Source organism: Callorhinus ursinus, unplaced genomic scaffold (assembly GCF_003265705.2).
Source record: "Callorhinus ursinus isolate GAN/ISIS: 27379988/994484 unplaced genomic scaffold, GSC_fseal_2.0 scaffold55, whole genome shotgun sequence".
Classification (NCBI taxonomy): domain Eukaryota; kingdom Metazoa; phylum Chordata; class Mammalia; order Carnivora; family Otariidae; genus Callorhinus; species Callorhinus ursinus.
This window is the reverse complement of record NW_027397117.1, coordinates 2,928,613-2,951,500: the sequence shown is the minus strand read 5'-3', so window position 1 is coordinate 2,951,500 and position 22,888 is coordinate 2,928,613. Positions and strand designations below refer to the sequence as shown.

At 49.4% G+C, this 22,888-nt stretch overlaps 1 protein-coding gene and 1 pseudogene across 2 annotated transcripts; one reads left to right on the top strand and one right to left on the bottom strand.

Moving 5' to 3' along the window:
- The first annotated feature begins 2,457 nt into the window (after nucleotides 1-2,457).
- On the top strand, nucleotides 2,458-10,084 carry TBL2 (transducin beta like 2). Of its 2 annotated transcripts, XM_025864624.2 has the most exons (7): nucleotides 2,460-2,660; nucleotides 4,093-4,223; nucleotides 4,464-4,648; nucleotides 5,123-5,274; nucleotides 5,615-5,741; nucleotides 6,093-6,245; nucleotides 6,471-10,084. In XM_025864624.2, the coding sequence occupies exons 1-7, from the start codon at nucleotides 2,531-2,533 to the stop codon at nucleotides 6,931-6,933; spliced, it is 1,341 nt and encodes a 446-aa protein (XP_025720409.1). In that variant the 5' UTR covers nucleotides 2,460-2,530; the 3' UTR covers nucleotides 6,934-10,084. The 2 variants fall into 2 exon arrangements, with proteins under 2 accessions (XP_073740434.1, XP_025720409.1); XM_073884333.1 differs by lacking the exon at nucleotides 6,093-6,245 and having other exon boundaries at nucleotides 2,458-2,660.
- A 9,800-nt stretch (nucleotides 10,085-19,884) lies between these two features.
- On the bottom strand, nucleotides 19,885-20,370 carry LOC112817463 (large ribosomal subunit protein eL30 pseudogene; annotated as a pseudogene).
- Nucleotides 20,371-22,888: the final 2,518 nt, after the last annotated feature.

Genomic DNA, 22,888 nt, shown 5'->3' with positions numbered 1-22,888 from the left:
GGAGCCTCTTCTTCCGCCTGGCCCTTCCTGGCCCACTTCCTTCTCACTTTGTGGCAAGCCCCGGGTAACAGCATTCCCTTTGGCCTCTCTGCCGAGGATCCACTCTTCTGTATCTGCCCTGCTTTGCCCCTGGAGCTACAAAAGCACATATCCAACTGCCACCCTAACCCCTCCCTTCTGGATGTTTCACAGCTCCCTTTACCTCGAAAGAACCAAAACAGAACTCATCATTTTTTTTTTTTTTAAGATTTTATTTGACAGTGAGAAAGAGAGAGCGCACAAGCAGGGGGAGCAGCAGACAGAGGGAGAAACAGGCTTCCCGTGGCGCAGGCTCCCTGATCGATGCGGGGCTCGATCCCAGAACCCCGGGATTGTGACCTGAACTGAGGGCAGACGCTTAACGACTGAGCCACCCAGGCACCCCTAAATTGGTGGATCTTAAACCGTACTATGCATCAGAATCACTTAGCTAGCGGGACTTTTTAAAATACAGATTGCCGGGGGACCCAACCTCCAGGTTTCTGAGTCAACAGGTCTGGGATGGAGTCTAAGAATTTACATTTACTGATGCTGGGCCGCGGCCCATACAGCCAAGTCTCACTGCCCCTGAAAACCCATCAGTAGAGCTCCTTCCCTGGTCTGCCCAGCTTTCCCAAATCCTGCTTTGTGTCATTGGTTGTCCTTCCACAAGCTAACCTTGGCTTCTAACTGTGACACTTGAGGGTAAGAGCCAGGCCTTATCACCACCGAGTGAGGAGGTGGGAGGAGCATGGGTCCTGGAGTGTAGTGGACCCCAGTTTACCACCCACCCCAACGAGTTGTATCTCTTGCTTCCTTGTTGACCTTGGGTGAGTCACTTGACCTGAGCCTAATTTTTTTTTTCATTTGTTTAATTTCATAGCATCACTGGCCTTAGAGGCCGGTAGAAAAATCAACTAAACTCCTGATGTGGAAGAATTCTGTAGCCTTGACTGAGCTGTCCACAGAGCCCTACTCTTTCTTCTCCTTGTCACCCACATCAAACGATTGGAGTCGCAGACAGACCTGCATGTGTTGCCACGTTCACTCTTCTCCTGTGTGATCTGGAAAGTCAATTAATGAGCACCTCCTAGAGCATCAGTTTCCTAATCTGTGGGATGGGAATGGGAGATTAAATTAAATACAAAGCTCCCGGATCAATAAATGTCACATGCAAAATGCTCAGTGAATGAAGTTCTTAAAAGTACAGCTTTGTCGGGACACCTGGCTGGCTCAGTCAGAGGAGCATTTGACTCTTGATCTTAGGGTCGTGAGTTTGAGCCCCACGTTGGGTGTAGAGATTGCCTAAATAAACTAAAAAAAAAAAAAAAAGTATAGCTTTGTCTCTAGGTGATATAGTGGTTCATGGCTGGTCCTACAGTTCTAAATAGCAAATTAAGGAGGAAAAGACCCAGGATGTTCTGAACACCCCCTCCCAGCCGTCCCTACCCCACTGCCCACAGCTGAGTCAATGCCAACCCCCCTCCCCCCAAGAACAAAAGGGAAGGAAATGAGGCCACACTCTATCTGCTCCCTGACTGGATCTATGTCCTCAACCGAGCTTATGGGTGATCTGTCTCACCTGGTCTCTGCAGCGGCCCTTCTCTTTAGAGGGTCATTCTAAAGGCCCGAGAGCCTGCACTCTCAGGAGAGGTTTCCTGGTGAGCATGGAAACCTTTGAATCTGGAATCCCTTGACCCTGGTATTTCAATTCACTCTGCGTTGCAGGGCTGGGAGGCCCACGGGGCACTGCTCCCTCTTCCGAGCACATTCCCTTTCCAGCCAAGCAGGTCTATTTCAAACCCTATCAATTATCTCCGTAGACCGTATCAATGCCAATTTCCCGGTTTTGATATCGCACTATTGCTACGTGAGATGTTACCACTGGAGGAAACCGGGTGAAGGTACGGGGAACCTTCCTGTTGGTTTTCCCAAACCCCTTGTGAATCTATAATTTCAAAATAAAAATATCTCGTTAAAAATCTTTTCAAGTTCCTCTCCACTCTCCAGGCCACCCCTAAGTCTAGGCCCTTATCACCTCCCTCTTGGATCCTAGCAACCGCCTCCTGATTTTCCTTCTGTCTTTGGTCTTGGCACACACTGGTCCATCCAGACGGTCTCATCCCCGCCTTGCCTCCTCGAAAGGATCCACTGTGGAGTTGGCTGGAACAGCGCCTTTAATAAACGATCATCAGTAAATTACTCAAGAGGAGAACTCGGCAGAGGCTGCAGACCTTGTCCTCGAGCTTCGCAGCCAAACACAGGAAGAGCCGAGCTCCGCCCCTCGGAACGCTCCAACGATCAGGCCCCGCCCCGCGAGACGCGCCAACGGCCAAGCCCCGCCCCTCAGGACGCCCCAACGGTCAGGCCCCGCCCCCAGGGTGCCCAACGGCCAGATCCCGCCCCTTGGGGCGCGCCAACGGCCAGACCCCGCCCCGCGTGCGTGCGCGGCCCCGCGGAGGCGTGCCGGCGCCCGCGTAGTCGGAGGCTGAGGTGGCAGCGCCCTGCCGACATGGAGCTGCCGCAGATGCCGGAGCTGATGGGCCTGTCGCTGTTGCTCGGGCTGCTGGCCCTGATGGCGACGGCGGCGGTAGCGCGGGGGTGGCTGCGCGCGGAGGAGGAGACGTGCAGCCGGTCCACCGGTTAGTGGAGCGGGCACGGGGAGGGTAGGGACGACCCGCGGGGACCTCGCTCCCGGCCTCCCCGTGGTCCGACGTGCGGTTTGGGCCGGCAGGGGTGCCGCGGACCCCCGGGGCCTCAGTTTCTCCTTCTGTGAAATGAACTTCGCTTCCGGAGACGAGGTTCCGGCTCGCCGTGCTGGTCGCGCCCGTAGTTACAAGCTGGGTCCCGCGCTGCCGCTTTCTCGGTGGCCGAGGCCAAGGAGCTGTCCCGCTCAGCCTCCGCGTCTCCCCGGGGTTGCTGCGAGAGCGCTTGCAAACTCTCGAGCGCGCTACTTGCTCGTTATTTTAGGAAAGCGGGGAGGGGTGAGGGGAGACGGACACGCATTTGTAAGCACTCCCCCTAGTTCTCAATAGGTGGGGGGTGGGGTGGATTTTTCCTTTAGGGAGCACGCTGTCGCGTAAGGGAGAAGAACATCCGAAAATGTAAGTGAAAAATAGAGTGTAATGGGTTTCAGGGAGGAGGCCGGTACTAGCAACCGGAAACCCAAGGCCGGGAGTGGTCAGCCCTGCTTTTTTTGGGGGGGGGGGTCAAGGAAATCTTCACTGAGCAGGAAACACGTGGCGTGGGGTCTTGAAGGATGGATGTGTCAGTTTGGCCAAGGAGAGAGGAAGAAGCTCCGCTGGCAAAGGCAACGTGCATGAAAGCAGGCAGTTCTCAAAGGGCATTTGATGGGACTCTGATGTGAGGGGTTGGAGAGCGCTGTCGGGACAAGGTTGGAGAGGGCAGATTGTGGTGGTCTCTGTACATGGGCCTCAGGAGTTTATTTCCTGTAGGATTTGAGGGGCATCTGCAGTAATCTAACACATGCCAGCTTTGCACCTGGCCTGATTCTCAATGAAAACAGCTATTTTATGCAAAAGTGACTGGCACCATTCCTGGCACAGGGTTGGTGCTCAACAGGTGTTGACTACCTACCTCTCATCCCTGAGTTCTCTCTGGGAGTCTTCTGAGCCTTTAATGCTTGTGTTGGGTAATCATAGCTTCTCTTTAAGGAAACCAAGGCCCAGAGCAATGAAGTAACTTGCCCAAGGCCAGGGCCACCAGAATTGGTTGTGCACGTTCTTCCCTACCTAGGGATGTCTGGCCAACACCCTGCACTTGGCTGGCTGTGCTGTGTACCCACTGAGCTGTGCCGACGCCTTTTCTAGTTTGCATTGAGGTGCTGTATGGACTAACAGCAAGCAGTCTCCTCAAGATCACTCAGTGGTAGAGAGACACAATCCAAACCCAGTCTGATTCCAAAGCCCCTGTTTTTGCCCACATCACTGTCTCTTCTCGAGCTTGGGACCCTATCTGGTCCTCTCTTGCTGCTCTGCTCAATGCCTGGCCAATCATAGATGGTCAGAAATGCTTAGTGAGTGAATGGGTAGATGACACGGCCCCTCCTCATAGGCCAAAAAGCAAATGGATTGCCACTTGACAAGTCCTTGAGATCCAAGAAGCAGAAACAGCATCAACGAAATCGCAAGGAGAAGCCTCAACAGCACAACTTCACTCACCGCCTCCTGGCTGGGGCACTGAAGGTACATGGGTACCCATACTCAGCACACATATACAGAGACTCACCCCCCAGACCCCCGCAGACTTTCCTTGTTAGTATTCTGTGCACATGACAGACTCTTCTGCCTCTGACCAGAATCAGTGGGGATGCCTCTTCCTAACCCTCCTCATCACACCCCATCAGCAGCTTGCCGTTAATCCAGGCAACAGACCCCATCGGCCCAAGGGGTCCCTGTTCACACTTCCTGCAACCCTTCCCTTAGAGCCACAGTGGGAACATATCTTGCATGGACTTTAGCAGCAATGGCAAGTACCTGGCCACCTGTGCAGATGATCGCACCGTCCGCATCTGGAGTACCAAGGACTTCCTGCAGCGGGAACATCGCAGCATGAGAGCCAATGTGGAGCTGGACCATGCCACCCTGGTGCGCTTCAGCCCTGACTGCAGGTGGGACTCAGCTTTGCCTGCAGAAGCCCAGCCCCAGGCTTATGTCCTTCCCATACCTGACTTGGAATAGCGAGGGGGGGGGGTTCCTGGATCTCCGTGGGGGTGGCAGAAAGACTATCTGGACAGCTTGAGCACTGCCTGGGGGCTCCCTGGAGGTCTCTGCATTTTGCACAGCAGGGAAGCAGAGAGGGGAAGATGTGTTCCTACTTGGGAAGTACCAAACAAAGTCTGGCTCCAGATTCATCTTGGAAGCTATTATAATGGTTTTCTAAACTCTATAGAGACAGAGGAGGAGCCAAAGCTATGAGAGTCATATCTTCTGAAGTGTATTAAGAGGTTTTGAACCAAGGGGTTAAGTTGCAGGGCTGGACTGGGGCATGAAGGAAGACCATGATTTTCCTCAGAGCCTAGCATAGGAACTGGCACGCTTAGGCTTTCAAACGAACGAGTGCCTTGTCTGCTACCTGTCTCTAGAGCCTTCATCGTCTGGCTGGCCAATGGAGACACCCTTCGTGTCTTCAAGATGACCAAGCGAGAGGATGGGGGCTATACCTTCACAGCCAACCCAGAGGACTTTCCTAAAAAGCACAAGGCACCCATCATCAACATTGGCATTGCGGACACAGGTAAGAGGCATTCAGAGGGTGGAGCTTACCCTAAGACTAGAAGAAGTAGCACCAGTTATTTGCTGAATGAGTTAATGCTGCCTGAGAGTTATGCTAGCCCTAGTGTGACAAAGGGGCTCTGGCTCTGGGCTCCCCTGGAGTCCCAGAGCCATAGCAGGTCCCCAAGGGAGGCAGGTAAGAGCCGCAGTCTTGAGCAAAATCCTTATCTGTGGGGACCCTCGGCTTAGGAGGGGAGCATGGTTATTTGAGGCAGCAGAGGCCATTGTAAGTGTCTCCTTAGAGAATGACATTTGGTCAGATTATTGACCTCAGTTCATGTCACCCTCCCCTCCCCTCTCAGGGAAGTTCATCATGACTGCTTCCAGTGACACGACTATCCTCATCTGGAATCTGAAAGGTCGTGTGCTGTCTACCATCAACACCAACCAGATGAACAATACCCATGCTGCTATCTCCCCCTGTAGCAGGTGAGGAAGGAGGGGCTTGGCATCTGGGATGGGCAGAAGTTGTGACCAGGGACAGAGCAGAGAGCCAGCTTCAAATAGTGGAAAGAGCATACAATGTGGAATCAGGACGCCTAGATCCAAGTCCTTAGTCTCTCTTCATCTATAGTTTTTAAACGGCTGGGGTGGGCGTATTATGTATCTCATAGCATTGTCATGAGGATGAACTGAGGTCCTCTGTATAAGAGTGGTTTTAAAAGGCACAGCGTTATTTACACGTACGATTATTAACTTTCTCAGGAATGAGGTTTAGTGGGTTGGCGGAAATGAGATGCCCTTAAAATTAAGTTGAAAAGGAACCTGGTTGTGTGGCAGGTTTGTGGCCTCGTGTGGCTTCACCCCAGATGTAAAAGTTTGGGAAGTCTGCTTTGGGAAAAAAAGCGACTTCCAGGAGGTTGTGCGAGCCTTCGAACTGAAGGGGCACTCTGCAGCCGTCCACTTCTTCGCTTTCTCCAATGACTCCCGCAGGTGAGTGCATCCTCTCTGATGGCTTATGGTGGCTCTCAGCCCCTTTTGGCAACCAAGGCCCTTTTGCCTATCTCTGTAGCAGCTCTGAAGTGGGTAGAGTGCCTGGCCTTCGGCAGGAAGGCCCGGCAGTGCAGTTGGCTTCCTAGCTGGAGCCCCTCACGCCGTCCCAGTGCCCTCCCCGCCCAGGGTGTGTTGAGGCTAGAGCCGTGATTTTCCATGCTGCAGGATGGCCTCGGTCTCCAAGGATGGTACGTGGAAACTGTGGGACACAGATGTGGAATACAAGAAGCAGCAGGATCCCTACGTGCTGAGGACAGGCTGCTTTGAAGAGGCGAGCACCATGCCGTGCCGCCTGGCGCTCTCCCCTGACGCCCAGGCCTTGGCCTTGGCCAGTGGCAGCAGTATTCATCTCTACAACACCCGGCGGGGTGAGAAGGAAGAGTGCTTTGAGCAGGTCCATGGGGAGTGTATCGCTGACTTGTCCTTTGACATCACCGGTCGGCTTCTGGCCTCCTGTGGGGACCGGGCAGTGCGGCTTTTCCACAACACCCCTGGCCACCGGGCAGTGGTGGAGGAAATGCAGGGCCTCCTGAAGCGGGCCTCCAACGAGAGCACCCGGCAGAGGCTGCAGCAGCAGCTGACCCAGGCCCAGGAGGCGCTGAGAAGCCTGGGTGCCTTGAAGAAATGACTCTGGGAGGGTCTGGCAGGAAGGGTCTGGCATGCTGCTGCCACCACGGCTGCCACTTTTCTTCCCAGGTACTCCCCAGCTGGAATCCTTTTGAAAGGAGTATTCTGATTTTCTCAGTGGTGGCTCCTCTTTCCCTTTTCCCCATTGAAACTGTTCTTGCCTACTTTGATCTCTCTCTCTCTCTTCTTGCCGGTTGTGACTCCTGGCCTTACTTGACCTCCCAGTCTAATAACCAAGGTGCTTCTCTTTCTCCTGGGCCCAAGGGATGGAATCTGTCTTCACCAGGCACGGAGGGAAAGAGTAAATTGAAGAGAGAGAGGACATGGCCTTGACCTTGTGGCAACACACCCTGTACCCAACGGAGTTTGTAATTGTGGAGGCAAAACCTAGGGGACACCTGAGTACTAACCAGCAGTCTTGGCAGGGTTGGGAGCCTGGGATACCATCCGGTGACAGAACTGTGGTGGGGTGTCAGGGAAGGGCTAGTTTTAATCCAGGTGAAGCTCCTAACTCCATCGAAAAGGAATTAAGGGATTCCATTCTGTGCCTCAGTTTTTTTATTTGTAAAATGGAGAATGATTTTCTCTTAATCTCTTTATTACAAAGGTATTGTGAAGGTATGCACGTATAAAGTCCCTAGATTTGGAAGAAAAGTGGAAAAGAGTAGTAATATATGTTGTCTGTCAGCCAATCTCACTTATTGACTAACTACCGGGTAAAAGTGGGACTCAGTGTAGTTTGAAACTAAATGAAAAGGAAAGAAACACGTCCCTTGGGAAGGCGAAGTTTCTGGAACTTGATCATACATGTTGTATCTGGCTCTGCTTTCAGTTGGGTAGAGGAGTCATAGCATTCCAAGATTGGACTCCTGTCCTCAAGGTTATATCCTCTTTGAGACGATCTCTTTTCAGTTGGTCAGATATTTCAGTGCCTGCTCTGTGCCCAGCGCAGCACTAGGCACTGGAGATAAATATGAACAAGACATGATCGCTGCCAATCAAAGATGGGTAGTGGGCGAGAGGGACATATGGCTGTTAAGTGCTTTTTGCTAGGTAATTCATAGCCATAGACGGCTGCTGTAAAAGTCAAGGCAAGGGAGAGGATTGAATCAGGACGCGGGCAATGGATATGAAGTTGAAGGGGTGGAGTTGGTAAGAGATGGCATTTCGAAGTTCAAATGTTTTGGATTTGAGACTGCTTTGATGTGGGAGAAGGGAAGTGAGGATCCAGGGAGACTTGAATCTTGGCAAAATGTATTCCTCTGAAATCACATTCTTGCTGTCTCTCTCCCTAAAATCGGGGCCTCCCCTAAACATCCCCAACTCCTAAGTGTTTGAACAAGGCACAACCTTGAAGTTACCCCTAATGATTCCCTTTTTCATTAATCCCTCCGGCCTGCTCCTACTCCTGCCATCCACTCCATCAGAAAATTCATTTGGTTAGACTCCAGGTTATATCCTGAATCTGCTTCTCTCCATCTTTTCTGTTACCATCCTGGTCCGAGCCACTGTCACCTACTGGACTGTGATAAGGTAGCTTCCTCGCTGATCCCCCTGCTTCCTCTCTCGCCTCGTTAAGTCGCTCTCCACATAGCAGAGGGATTTTTGAAAATGTAAACCAGATCACATTGTTCCCAAGCAAAAACCTTCCAGAGGCTTCCCATCGCACTTGGAATAAAATCCAAAATTCTCATCATGGCCCACAAGGTCCTGTGTAATCTGGCTTCTTCCTTCCTCTGTGATCTCGTTACCACTCTCCCAACCACCCCAGCCTTGCTGTTACAGATTTGACCAAGCCAAGTTCTGTCCTGCCTCAGGCAGAAGCTGTGCTGTGCCTTTCCCTCTGCTTGGAAGCCGTTTTCTTTTCTGTTGGCCGACTTGTCGTGCTTGTCGTTTATTCAGGTCTCCCTTTCAATTACACTTCAAAGAGACCCTCCCTGACCACCCAGTCTGAAGTAGCCCTTTCCACCAATCATACCACACCTGTCACATTAGCTTACTTTATTTATTTTGTAGTTACCTAATGCTATCTGAAATCATCTTGTTTGGATACATGTTTGCTCCAGGGCTTTCGGCTGAAACGCTTATGGATGTCAAGGGGAAAATGCAAATGTGTGCATGGGGCCACAGTGGCCTGGGTGTAAGACGGTGGAAAATGGGAAACTGAAGTGACCTCTAGAGGGCAGGTGTCCGGGGTGAGGGGTAGGGGTGGCTGCTACTTGTTATTCAGGAATCCAGCAGAAGTTGCTTGTTTGAGAGAAGCTAGAAGTTGGTGATTTATTATAAAAACAAAAATTAAACACTGGGTGGACCAAACAGAACACTAATGTGGGCCAGATGCCGCTCACCAATCTCTCATTGGCAGCTTCTGGATTGTTCATTAAGCTACAGAAATGTGAGTTCCACAAGGGCAGAATCTTTGTCTTATTTGCTCTGTATTCCCAAGCACAATACCAGGGACAGAGTAAGCACTCAATAAATACTGAAGTCAAATCGGGGGGGCAGGTAGCAGACATTTTGGTACCCTCTGTGTGCATCGTCCCACTCAAATTTCCGTCGTGGTTTTATGCTCTTGATAACAGACTTCTGGTTAATAACGCTATGCACATGGGTCCCGGTGAACAGTTGCTTTCAGGTTGTCAGAAGAATGAGGCTAAAACACTTCTTTGCATATCTGTTTGGCTCTGGCTTTCCTCTCACTGTGTATCCGGGAGGCAAGTGACCGTAGTATGTTGAGTTACTGAAGTCAGAAGTCTTTGGCTTCAGGTTTGGCTGGGTCACTTAACTGACTTGAGACCTTGAGCAGATAGATCACTGGGCGTCTGAGTTTGTTTCCTCCTCTGTAAAATGGGAATAAATCCTGTTCTGAGGGCCTTATAGGGCCGTGAGTGTCTAATGAGACGAGTGAAGCCCTACAAAAAAGTCGTCACAGACTTCCTGAGGACACCGCTCGCTCCTCTCACTAATGTCGAGGCTGCTTCACTTGTCAGCATGGAGAAGGTATCTGGATATTAACCTAGCGCAGAGGCCGCCGCGTGTTTTTGATTAAAACTCTGTGTGTTGTGAAGGCAGCATTAACATTTTAGTATTGCTATCTCAACTTCTGTGAGTTTGCAGTTTTCCAAAATAAAAAGCCGGGAATATATTTTCAATGGTGGTATATAGCCTATTTTCATCAGTCATCAAAAATAGAACACAATACTTAAACCACAAAAGTGCACATTTAAAGCCCTATTGATAGTCTTGGTCAATTTCCATCAAAGTAACCTCCTATTCAAGATTGTCCTGTAATTGGAGATGACAGGTGGTGAGTAGGAAACACATACTGTCGTGATGAGTCATCAGTGATAGTAGGTTATCTCAGTGTTAGATGGACTGAACATTGCCCCAGATTGGCCACAGATCTGGAAACGTAATAATTTGGGGGTTCATGTACTTCTCTACACAATTCCAGAGGCGTCTTCTTGGCGAGCATGGCGTGGTTTCACACCCAGCTCTTCAGGCAGAAGTGTGCTGATGGGCACGGGTTGGCACTGCAGGATTGGTGATAGCAACCAAAGGCATGATTCCTACACGCAATTCCAGTGTGTCTTCTGAGCTTGTCAGGGCATTTCCAAGTCTCCATTTCAGGGCGCTTGGAAAATGAGCGTGGTTTCCATTTTCCACATGCACACCCGATTTGAGTCCATCTGTGTTTTCTCGATCACATTAGTAGCAGCTAACTTGAGTGCTAAGCATTTAATCCCCACCAACCCACTATTGTTTTTGCCTCAGCTGTTCTCCTAGCAACTGCATCTTAATTTTTATTTGGTGAACTACACTTCCCTGACTCTTAATCCACAATCCACATGACTTCAAGGAGAGAGACTGAGACCCTTCATGGTGGGCATATAACCAATCATCAGGTCCCTGGACTTTGCCAGATCTTTAGAAAAGTGATAGCTCTAATTTTCTGTGGGGATTGCTTAGTAAGTAGGATGTAGGCTTATTACAACGGGTAGTCCTGCTCAAGAAGGAAGCTAACACAGGGAAGCAGAGACCACGTGCTGAGGATGCTGGTGAGGCTGCCGGATCCAGACACACCTGAGGTGTTTGCCACTGGACTTGTCAGTTATAAGAGCCAATAAATTCCTATTTATGATGAAGTCTGTTTGAATTGGGATATTCTGAACTTGCAACTGAAAGGCCTTAACATCAGTATTATTAGAGAGTTCAAGTAAATTGCCCAAGGCACATAATAAACAGCACACTCCAATATTTCAGTTGAGACCTATCTGGTACATACCTTTAGCCATCAGGCACATCCCCAACATTTGTAAAAGCCAGAGGCAGGAATGCAAATGGAGACCCATGCGCCATGTCTTAATATTTCAAAATTTAAAAAAATCAAGCTGAGCCCACATACGTTCCATCCTCCTAACCGTGACATAACATTCTGGAAGACCAAGTTTGAATTGAGAATTCTCAGAGTCAGGTCTGTGCCACAATGTGGTGTCATAGCTGGCCATCCTGTGGTCTAGGCCTCTTCTCTTCCCACCTGGTTCTTTCCCATATTACAAGGGAAACACCAGCACACACCTCCGAAGTGTCATCATACTGCAAACCACCACTTCTTGGCCACCCAGCACTTGGGCCTTAGGGTGTGCACCATGGGGCAGCACCGTCTTTGTAAAAATGGCCTCAGGGGAAAGGCTCCTCCTGTAGGCCTCGGAGGCAGGCATGGGTCATTTTGGACCGGGATTCTAAGGTCTAAGATGGGTACCTGAACTTGTGGGTGAGAGGGGGGACACAAGCGCTGGGTGTCCCCATTTCCCTGGTCCTGCAAATCCAGTGCCTCATGGAGAGGGACATAGCCAGAGGAGGCCAGGACAGTTCCCCCAGAAGGAGTCCTCTTGGCCCACATCTAACATTTACCTTGTTAACCACACTTGATTTTTTTGCCTGCAGCTTCAAGTTCACTAACCTAAGCCAAGCTGTCCTTAATCAGAAATGAAATACAGTGAGTATTGTGAGTTCGCAGGGTTCAGCCAGGTATGTCTGAGAGTTCTTCTAGAAGTTCTGGATATGTGGAAACAGCCCTGCATATTAACCGATTTCTGGAGCCTGATTATTGCCTCTCTAGTCTCACCTTTAAGTTCTTCCAAGTATCCCACAGAATAGCTGCAGCCAGGGCACCCGTATGGTGGAAGCCATTCACACCTTGATCATTCCTCCATCACGCCCCAGGATCAAGTTGACAGGTTAGGAAGGAAGCCATGGGGTGGGGGTGGGGGGCTGAGCACCCCAGCTTTCTCTAATAAACTGATAGAGCTTTCCCTCCTCTTGTTGTGGATGCTCTCTTTGCAACACGGGCACTCAGCTTCTGGCTCAAACGTCTCACACTGCTCACCGACTGGCAGTGTAGGCTAGCTAATTGAGTAGGATTTTCTGTTTGCTTTTGTAAAAATCTCAGTTAAATATCAAATAATCCTGTTTTAACCTCAAATCCCTTCCCTTTAAATTTTTTGTCTTCCTCTGGTGGCACCTTTCTGCCACAGCTGAAACAGGTCTGAGAATAATGGGTACCACTCCCAGAGTACAACTTCTAGTCCAGACACCGTTCTCCGTGCTGTGCAGGTAACAGCTCAGCCCACCCTCCCGGCAGCTCTGAGATACATACTCTTAGAACTATCACAAGCATTGCCAAAGTCGCCGAGGAGGCATGTGGCTGAGCTGGGATTCAAATCCAGGGAGTCTGTGTCCAGAGCTTGTGTTCTTGGTTCCCAGCCTGTGGCAGGTGTCAGAATCACCCAGGACCTGGGTACAAATACCAAGTCCCAGGTCCTCCTGCTTCGGCAGGCCCGGGCCTCTGTGTTCTTTATTAGCTCTCGGGATTCAGATACCAAAGCATGGGAGGCACTGCACTGTGCTCTTCTGCCTTGATTTGGAATATTCATACGCTACTGCCTTGCCTGAGGGCGTGTCCTGTTCCTACAGGGGAGTGTTTCCTTGTGCTCAGCGGAGGAAAAGCTGCAGTTCACCAGCCGGGGGCCCTCTCAGGCTATCCCATTCCCTGCTTGGCCCCAGAAATCCTCCAGCCCGTGTTCTTGGCCACAAGGGCGTGACCTCAACTCCCTCAGGAGTTCCTCTTTGGAGACTGCTTTCCTCGCATTACCTCAGATTAATTTAATGGCCCCTCATTGTTTTCACAAGCCTTGATGTTCCTCTGTCTCTGCCCCACAGTGTGTTGCCGTGTGCTCGGATTATCTGGAGGACAGGAGGTCATTTCTGCTTGATTTCGACATTTTAACAGCCTAACAGAGAGCCAGTCAGCTGAATAAAAGAACTTCCACCTCCCTGGAACCTTCCCCCATTGCCCCCAGGGCCTCAGGATCCCTGAGCAAGTTCTGGACACCTCCCTTCAGAAGGGGCCTTTCCCACACCTGACCCAGGGATAGGGGAGTCTTTAACCAGCCTGTGGTTTGGGGCACCACATCCTTCAAACTCCCAGAACCTGAGGCTGCTTTAAGAGGAGGGTCAGGAATAGAGCTTGGCTTGTAGGTTTTTAAACCACACAATACATGGAGAGATTCAGACGGAGTTCTCATCCTAATGGCTTGCTGGTACATCCCAGGGACTTCTCCCTTCCTTCTCTTCACCTCAGCCCCACACTCATTCTGACCACTTTCCCAGGGGCAGTGGGCTCTTCCCACTGCCTGCACCCAGCCTCTCAGGAGCATCCAGGAAACCAGCTCCTTCGTCTGCCATCTTTCTGTGATACTTGAAGCCCAGGGTAGTGTCTTGTGCATGGATATGTTTTCCCAATTATAGCTACTCCAGTAAAGGCATGTTTCAGAGGCTAATATCTTGGGAAAAGGTGCATAAAGTTTTAGTCCTCTGTTGTCTATTTTCCACAATGAATGTGCACTTTTATGAAACCAGTAAGACTATCACATGATACGTTGCAAGTATTCACAATAACCTCTTATCACATAATTTTCTCATTCATTTCACAGCAGCTCTTGTGAGGTAACAATGATTCTCCATATTGCAGATGGATAAACAGGTTTGTTGAGGTTAAGCAAGTAAGAATTCAGCCCTGGGACAGAGTCCAGAGTTCAAGCTTGTTCTTGGTGTCACCCCCCACTGCCTCCGACCTTGCCATCCAGAGGCAAGTTCCTTGAGGGCAGGGACTTTGTAGTCTCAGGAGCCTAATTTGCGCCTCCTATTCTTAGCATACCCATGCAAGTGAGCACACAGTTGGCATTTCATATTTGTTGGCTGACATGATGATGAACACATATACTTCGTGCTCAACAGTTAATGAGCCTACTATGGCCTCCACTTACCCCCTCCACCGTGCAACCATGCTGCCAATAGAAATCATTCCATTACTTTCTGGGATGACAACACCTTGTAAGTTCACACCCGAGGGTGATTCTCCCAGGGGCTAATTGCTCCCGGGCTGAGGAGATCATTAAAGCTCCAGCACCAGAAGGCCAAACCCTGGGGTTCAGAGGCTGTAGCCTTTCCAGGATTTCAGTTCACCTCCATCACATCCAGACAATTTGAATTCAAAGCACTAGCTACCAAAAAGACTTCATGTCCATGAAGTAAGGGTGGGGTGGAGGTAGCTGCAATCCACCAGACCCCTCAGACATGCTTGCTTTGCTGGTCTCTCCAAGACTTTTAGGATCCCTAGGGCGCCTGGGTGGCTCAGTTGGTTGGGCGGCTGCCTTCGGCTCAGGTCATGCTCCTGGAGTCCCGGGATCGAGTCCCACATCGGGCTCCCTGCTCAGCGGGGAGTCTGCTTCTCCCTCTGACCCTCTTCCCTCTTGTACTCTCTATCTCTCATTCTCTCTCTCTCAAATAAATAAATAAAATCTTTAAAAAAAAAAAAAAGACTTTTAGGATCCCTGGAACCCACAACCATTGTCTCCTCCTGTATTGATTCTGAATCAGCTGATGGGAGCAAGGGTGGGGGGCCCATTCCTCATTGGCGACAAAACATCCGGGGGCCAGGGTGATGTGGCAAGATTCAGCAACCCACCCCCCCGGTGCTTGCTGGACAGCATCATCACTTTTCCCTTGTCCACTAAAAGGTCCCTCTTCCCGTTTGCTATCACGTCTTTCAGATCCAGTGATTGATCAGATCTTAAATGAGTGCTAAGTCCTCTGGTGCCTTGGCATTTACAGGTTGTAAAATGATGGTCAGGGTGGGACAGGGTCGTATACACAGACCATCCCCATACAGCCAGTGGGTTTGATGGCCTGGACAAGTTTCAGTGGTTTGGGGAGCCCAGAGGCAGGAGAAATAGCAACCATCACAACAAACCCAAAGTCAAAGAGAAATTGATGATGTTGTTGGTGATGATGACTGGTCTCTGGTCCCCGGGTGGGTATGTCACCCTAACAAGGTGGCCTCTGCCCTCCCTACCTCTAAGCCTTTTGTGATCTGGAGCCCAGGGCAAACTTGAATTTCTTGGTGTGCCACACCCCAAATTTGTCCACTGTGGCAGAGGTCACTGTTGCTCACCAACATCCATGCTTCTCCTCTTTCTCCTACAAGGTTAGACAATTACCAGGCTCTCTTGCAACTAGGTGACATCATGTGATGAGTCCTGGAATGTGTGCAGAAGCCATCTGTTGAGTCTGGGACTACCTCTAGAAACCGTCCTGTGGTTCTCCGTGTTCTCTCTTCTCTTTCCTGCTAAATGTGAGCAGAGGATTCACTGGAGACCGTTGAGGCTGTAGATGGATGAGTCAGCAGATGAAGGGAACCTGGGCCCCTGAACGACTCTGTGGAGTGGGTCCTCCCTGACCCCAGCATTGTATTGTGACCATGAACAAGAAATAAATTCATGTTGTTTTAAAAGGCATGGAATGAGTGGGGTTGTTTGTTACAGCAGCTAGCCTATCCTGATTAATACACTTAGGACAGAATGAAAAGGGTCTTCCTTTTATGGAGGAAAGAAAGAAGTTGGGAGGGGCTGTTGACAAGAGTTTAGAGTGGTGACAGGTTTTCAGTGGCTGAGTACATTCACTGCTGGGCTGGGCAAGGAGACTTCCTGGTGGCTCTGTGAAGTAAGCTTCCTGCTGTTTGGGGACTGAGTGGCTGTGCACTGAGGGCTTTCCAACTCCATTTTTAATGATGTTGCCTTTATTTATTTTCACACTGCTTTATTATAAAGACAGCTGCCAGCATCTCTCTTCAGTTACCCCTGTGTTGTGATTTATAATAAGACATAATATAGTTTGGTCTTCAATCATGGCCCTGGCTCACAGCTCCCATAACCCTTGTCATTTTCTTTTTATTTTTTAAAGATTTTATTTATTTATTTGACAGAGTGAGACACAGCAAGAGAGGGAACACAAGCAGGGGGAGTGGGAGAGGGAAAAAACAGGCTTCCCACTGAACAGGGAGCCCGATGTGGGGCTCCATCCCAGGACCGTGGGATCATGACCTGAGCCTAAGGCAGACGCCTAATGACTGAGCCACCCAGGCGCCCCTGGCATTGTCATTTTCTAAGTGTTTAGAGCATAAGGGACAACTTTTGCTATACTATTTGGGGTTTGTTTGCGGGCTCCAGAAATAGCTCCATTATTCCTTATGCCACTGCCCTGCCTGAGGAAGTGTCCTATTTCTACAGGTGAGTGGAAGTAGCCACAGAAGCTGGAGAAGAAGAGAGAACAGGCTCACTCGGGGAGGCAGATGGAAAACTGGGCAGACCCAGTGTCAAGAAGATGGTAAGGAGAGCTCCCTCCCTCCCTTCCTTCTTCTTCTCTCATTTCTTCCATACATAGTTGCTGAGCCCTCTGTGGACTGTGTGTGGAGTATAGGAGATGTTTCCTTCCTGTGGCTGTGGGGAGAAGGCAGGCCCGGCTGAACATGCTTAGGTTACAAATCTCAAAAGATATTTTTGTTTGCTGGTTTTTTTATGTAAGGAGAATATTTAAATAAATAACGAAACCAGGTCAGAGCCCCCTACTCAAACTTGGATATTCTTTCTGAGCCGGGGCCCAATCTGACTGCCAAACTGGGCTACACATAAGATCATCTTTTAAAAAATACATCCCCCACCCCCTCAGCAAAAAACAAAGGGGCGCCTGGGTGGCTCAGTCGGTTCAGCGGCTTGATCTCAGGGTCCTGAGATAGAGCCCCTCATTGGGCTCCTGGCTCAGTGGGAGGGCATGCTTCTCCCTCACCCTCTGCCACTCCCCTGCTCGTGTTCTCTGTCCGCTCTCTCTCTCTCTCTCAAATAAATAAATAAAATCTTAAAAAAAAAAAAAAGCACAAATACCATTCAGGAGGGCTCCACCCTCCTGACCTAAGCACCTCCCAAAGACCCCGCCTTCCAACCCCATGGTGTAGGTGGTGAAGAGGTGAAGGATTTCAACGTAAGAATTTTGCAGGGACGCATGCCAAAGGGGACTTAAAGTAGTAGGTGGCATTAAACTGGCTTTAAAATAGGGAGATTATCCTGGATTATCTGGGTGGGCTCAATGTAATCACAGGGCTATAACCTCCTTAAACGTGGAAGAATGAGGCAGAAGAAGGAATCGGAGGCGCCGGCGTGCGGAGGGCTCAACCTGACGTTGCTGGGTTTGTAGATGGAGGAAGGAGCCGTGAACCAAGGAAAGGGGGCAGCCCCCAGAAGCTGGAAAAAGAAAGGAAACAGATTCTCCTTTAGAGCCTCTAGGAAGGAATGTACTCTGACCGTAGCCCAGTCGTCAGACTCCTGATCTATAAGACAGTACTCTTGTGGGACATTAACACCCCACTTACCTCAATGGACAGATCATTCAAACAGAAAATCAACAAGGAAACAGTGGCTTTGAATGACACACTGGACCCGTTGGATTTAACACATATATTCAGAACATTCCACCTTAAAGCAGCAGAATATACCTTCTTTTCTAGTGCACATGAAACATTCTCCAGAAGAGATCACATATGAGGCCACAAAACAAGTCTCAACGAATTCTAAAATATCAACAAAGTCATTCCATGGATCTTTTCTGACCACAATGCTAGGAAACCAGACATCAATCATAAGAAAAAATCTGGGAAGAGCATAAATACATGGAGTTTAAATAATATGCTACAAAACAGTGAATGGGTCAGCCAAGAAATCGAAGAGGAAATAAAAAAAAATACATGGAGGGGCGCCTGGGTGGCTCAGTCATTAGCTGTCTGCCTTCGGCTCAGGTCATGGTCCCAGGGTCCTGGGATCGAGCCCCACATCGGGCTCCCTGCTCCGTGGGAAGCCTGCTTCTCCCTCTCCCACTGCCCCTGCTTGTGTTCCCTCTCTCGCTGTGTCTCTCTCTGTCAAATAAATAAAATCTGAAAAAAAAAATACATGGAGACAAATGAAAATGAAAACACAACGGTCCAAAATCTTTGGGATGCAACAAAAGTGGTTCTAAGAGGGAAGTTTATAGCAATACAGGCCTACTATCAGAAGCAAGAAAAATCTCAAATAAACAACCTAACGTTACACTTAACTCTGGAAGGTGAGGCAGTGAGGCACAGGTTGACTGAAGGACTAGGGAGGGAAAAAGGGAAGGGCTTGTTTTATTGTTTTAACCTTTGAACTTCACTGCATACCTTTATTTTTTTTTTAAAGATTTTATTTATTTGACAGAGAGAGACAGCGAGAGAGGGAACACAAGCAGGGGGAGTGGGGGAGGGAGAAGCCGGCTCTCCACCGAGCGGGGAGCCTGACACGGGGAGCCTGACACGGGGAGCCTGACACGGGGAGCCTGACACGGGGCTCGATCCCAGGACCCTGGAATCATGACCTGAGCCGAAGGCAGACGCTAAACGACTGAGCCACCCAGGCGCCCCCACTGCATACCTTTGAAAAAATGTTCTATTATAGAAAGTTTCAGAGTATAATGAAAGTAGGGAGAACAGTATCATGAGCCCCTGTGTACCCATTGCCCAGCTTCAGAAGTACTAACATCATCGCATCCTTTTAATTTTCCAGCACGTGGAAGTATTGTATATTAAGATAAATATAATGAGGGCGCCTGGGTGGCTCAGTTGGTTAAGCGACTGCCTCCGGCTCAGGTCATGATCCTGGAGTCCCGGGATCAAGTCCCGCATCAGGCTCCCTGCTCAGCGGGGAGTCTGCTTCTCCCTCCGACCCTCCCCCCTCTCATGTGCTCTCTCTCTCTCTCATTCTCGCTCTCGCAAATAAATAAATAAAAACAAGTCTCAGCGAATTCTAAAATATCAACAAAGTCATTCCATGAATCTTTTCAGATTGCTTCTTATCAGAAGCAAGAAAAATCTCAAATAAACAACCTAACGTTACACTTAACTCTGGAAGGTGAGGCTCGTTGAGCATCTGCCTTCGGCTCGGGTCATGATCCCAGAGTCCTGGGATCGAGTCCCACATCGGGCTGCCGGCTCAGCAGGGAGCCTGCTTCTCCCTCTTACCCTTTCCCCTCTCATACTGTTTCTCTCTCTCTCTCTCTCTCAAATAAATAAATAAAATCTTAAAAATTATTAAAAAAAAAGATAAATATAATGAAAATAAAATACGTGTGCCCAAGCTGGACTGCCAAACTATGGAGATAAAACCTTAGGGACATAAAAACAAAACAAAACAAGAAAAAAAACCCTTAGGGACATGGCCCAGGAATCTGCATTTTAACAAGCTTCTTGGTGTGGGGGGTGGTTCCTCGTAGTTGGGGGCCACACTGGGCTCTCTCTGCCTCTGACTAGCCCTCCCAGACCGTATTCTTCTTCTTCTTTTTTTAAAATAAGCTCTGGCCAGTTTTATTAAAGAAATATTTTTTTTTTAGATTTTATTTATTTATTTGAGAGAGCGAGAATGAGAGAGAGAGAGAGCACATGAGAGGGGGAAGGTTCAGACGGAGAAGCAGACTCCCCGCTGAGCAGGGAGCCCCATGCCGGAAATGATCCCGGGACTCCAGGATCATGACCTGAGCTGAAGGCAGTCGCTTAACCAACTGAGCCACCCAGGCGCCCTAAAGAGAAATATTTTGTGACTTGCTTTTCACCAGTCTGTTCTGGCAGGATTCTAATGATATCAGAATCACCTGGGTCAGTGGTGGCCAGTGTGCATACTCTGTAGTATTTCCCACGAGCTGTGCCCAATTCAATGTTATTGCCACTGTTGTGATGGACACCAGTTTTGGCCAACGTGGCGTAGTAGTCAATTTCAGATTTCCTCAAGACTGGGCAGTTGTTGGCGAGGGTGACTAGTTCTGTTTTGCCATGTAAGATCATTTTCAGAGTCGGCTCGTACCCCAGCGTGTACGTTCCACTTTCCATAGTGAGTTGGAGCCTGGAGTTGATCGACTGCAGCGACTTTTTCATCTTCTTTTCGGTTGCGACCTTCGTGCCTTAGGCCGGGGAGGGCCACCGCCAAGAGCAGTGGAGAGATGACCAGGAGAGATGTTTTGAAGCCCTCATTGCACCTTCCATTTTTGGAGCTCTCAAAGAATTCCAGAAGGTTCACTGTCCCTGCTTGCAAAGGCACAGGGAGTCCTTCACAACCCCCTATAGGTTTCCCTTACTCCTTAGGACTGGTTCTTGGGCCTCTATGGCTTTACAAAGGAGCACAGCTCCAAAGTGCCTTTGATGGAAAGATGACCCTGATCCTGGTCCTCCTGTCTTCTCTCTCAACAGGGCTTTTGACACAACCCAAGAAGGAGGGAAAAGAGAGGAACTCCAGCATAGTTCAGGCACTTCCGCCTCGAGGCTTGTCTTCAAACAGGTTTTCGCAGATACCAGTGTGGGAGATGAACACCCAGGGTTCTAGGCTGGAACCAGTGAGCATAATCAGGTTCCTTGGGCCCGGTCCTCCACTGAAGCAGCCCAGTGAGGATCTCAGCTTTTCAGGAGGTAAAATAAAAGGAGAGCGTTGACAGGGGTGAACTCAGTGCTCTGGGGGTCTGATTAAGGGTCTGATTACATGCATTGGGAACAACCGTGGAGGAGGCTGAGTCTTTAAAGATGGGTATTTTGGGGCATCTGGGTGGCTCAGTCGGTGAAGCATCTGCTGTTGGCTCAGGTCATGATCCCAGGGTCCTGGGATCGAGTCCTACATCTGGCTCCCTGCTCAGCAGGGAGTCTGCTTCTCCCTCTCCCCATGCTTGTGTTCTCTCTCTCTCTGTCAAATAAATAAATAAAATTAAAAAAAAAGAAAGAAAGATGGGTATTTCAAAAGGAGGATGGTGAGCGGGGAACAGGGAGCAGGTCTTGTTTAGCTGGAACTGAATACAGGCAGGAGCAGTGGGCACTGGAAACCAAAAAGTATTTCTGCCTGCAAGGCACTTTGTAGTTTACAAAATTCACCCACTCCCCACCTCACCAGGTCCTAAGTGCAGCCCTGTGAGGTGTGAGGCCATTGTTGGTGAACTCGTTTCCCAGAAAAAAAAAAACAAAAAGCAAAATGAGGGGTGCCTGGGTGGTTCAGTTGGTTAAGCAACTGCCTTCGGCTCAGGTCATGATCCTGGAGTCCCGGGATCGAGTCCCACATCGGGCTCCCTGCTCAACGGGGAGTCTGCTTCTCCCTCTGACCCTCCCCTTTCTCATGAGCTCTCTCTCATTCTCTCTCTCAAATAAATAAATGAAATCTTAAAAAAAACAACCCAAAAAAACCAAAAAGCAAAACGAGACTGGGATTCAGAGTGGTCAGGTGACCTATGCAAAGCCATGGCACAAGTATGTGGCCAAGCTGGGACTCCGACCCCGCCTTCTGTCTCTTGGCATTCTTTTCCCTGTGACCAGGGTCATACTGGGGGACCTGAGTATTGCTACAGTGTGAGTTTGAACTGAAACAATGGGGAGCCACAGAAAGAATTTTAGAAGAGCTGTAGTTGGGGTGCCTGGTGGTGGTTGAACGTCTGACTCTTGGTTTCACTTGGGTCATGGTCTCAGGGTTGTGGGATTGAGCCCTGAGTTGGGCTCCATGCTCAGTGGAGAGTCTACTTAGGATTCTCTCTCTCCTTCTGCCCTCCCCCCTGACGCTCTCTCTCTAAAATAAATAAATCCTTAAAAAAAAAAGAGCTGTGATTATCATAGGCGTGCTGGGCCTTGGGCACGTGTGCTGGTTAAGGGAGACTGAGCGCTGCAGTGGGGCTACGTCGCTCTGACAGAGAAAGTGGGGTGCTCTACAGGTCAAATGGACAGGGCAGGGAGGGAGAGCATAGCTGATGTGGGCCCTGTGGGGAAGAATGGTGTTCATTCATTCATTCATTCATTCTTCCAATCTCTCTTTAGTAAGTGCCTTCCCTGTGCTGAGTGTCATGCTAGACATTGGGAATGTAATGGTGAACTTGACCACAGGGCTCCGACCCTCACAGGACTAACACTTCAGGGGACAGTGGATCATAAGGAGCAAATGAACAAGTACAAGAACTTCCAATTGTGGCTAAACATAGGATCTTCCTGACCATGAGCACGTGTCACCCAGTGTCCTGTGGTCTTCAGGGTGGCTTCTCTTGCTCGCCCTGGAAATCCCTGCCCCTGAGTGTAATGCAGACTGTGTTCAGGGTTCTGTGGGGGTTCAGGGAAGGGAGGCATCCTTCCTCCTGCTCAGAGTGACCTGGGGAAGGCTTCATGGAAGAGGATGCATTGAGGTTGGGCATTCACTCAACAAATATGTAATGAGCACCTACTGAATACCAGGCTCTGTTTTATTTTGTTATTATTATTTTTAAGATTTTATTTTTAAGTAATCTCTATATCCAACATAGGGCTTGAACTCACAACCCTGAGATCAAGAGTCGCATGCTGTACCAACTGAGCCAGCCAGGCACCCCCAGGCTCTGTTTTAGATGCTACTAGGGATAATCATTGAACAAAATGAAACAGACCATGTTGTACCGTCTCAGAACTACTGAAAAGAGGATAGGTAATAAGCAAGGGAGACAAGAAAAATAGTATTTCAGGGGGTGATGAATGCTCTGGAGAAAAACAAATTGTGGAAGGGGGATAG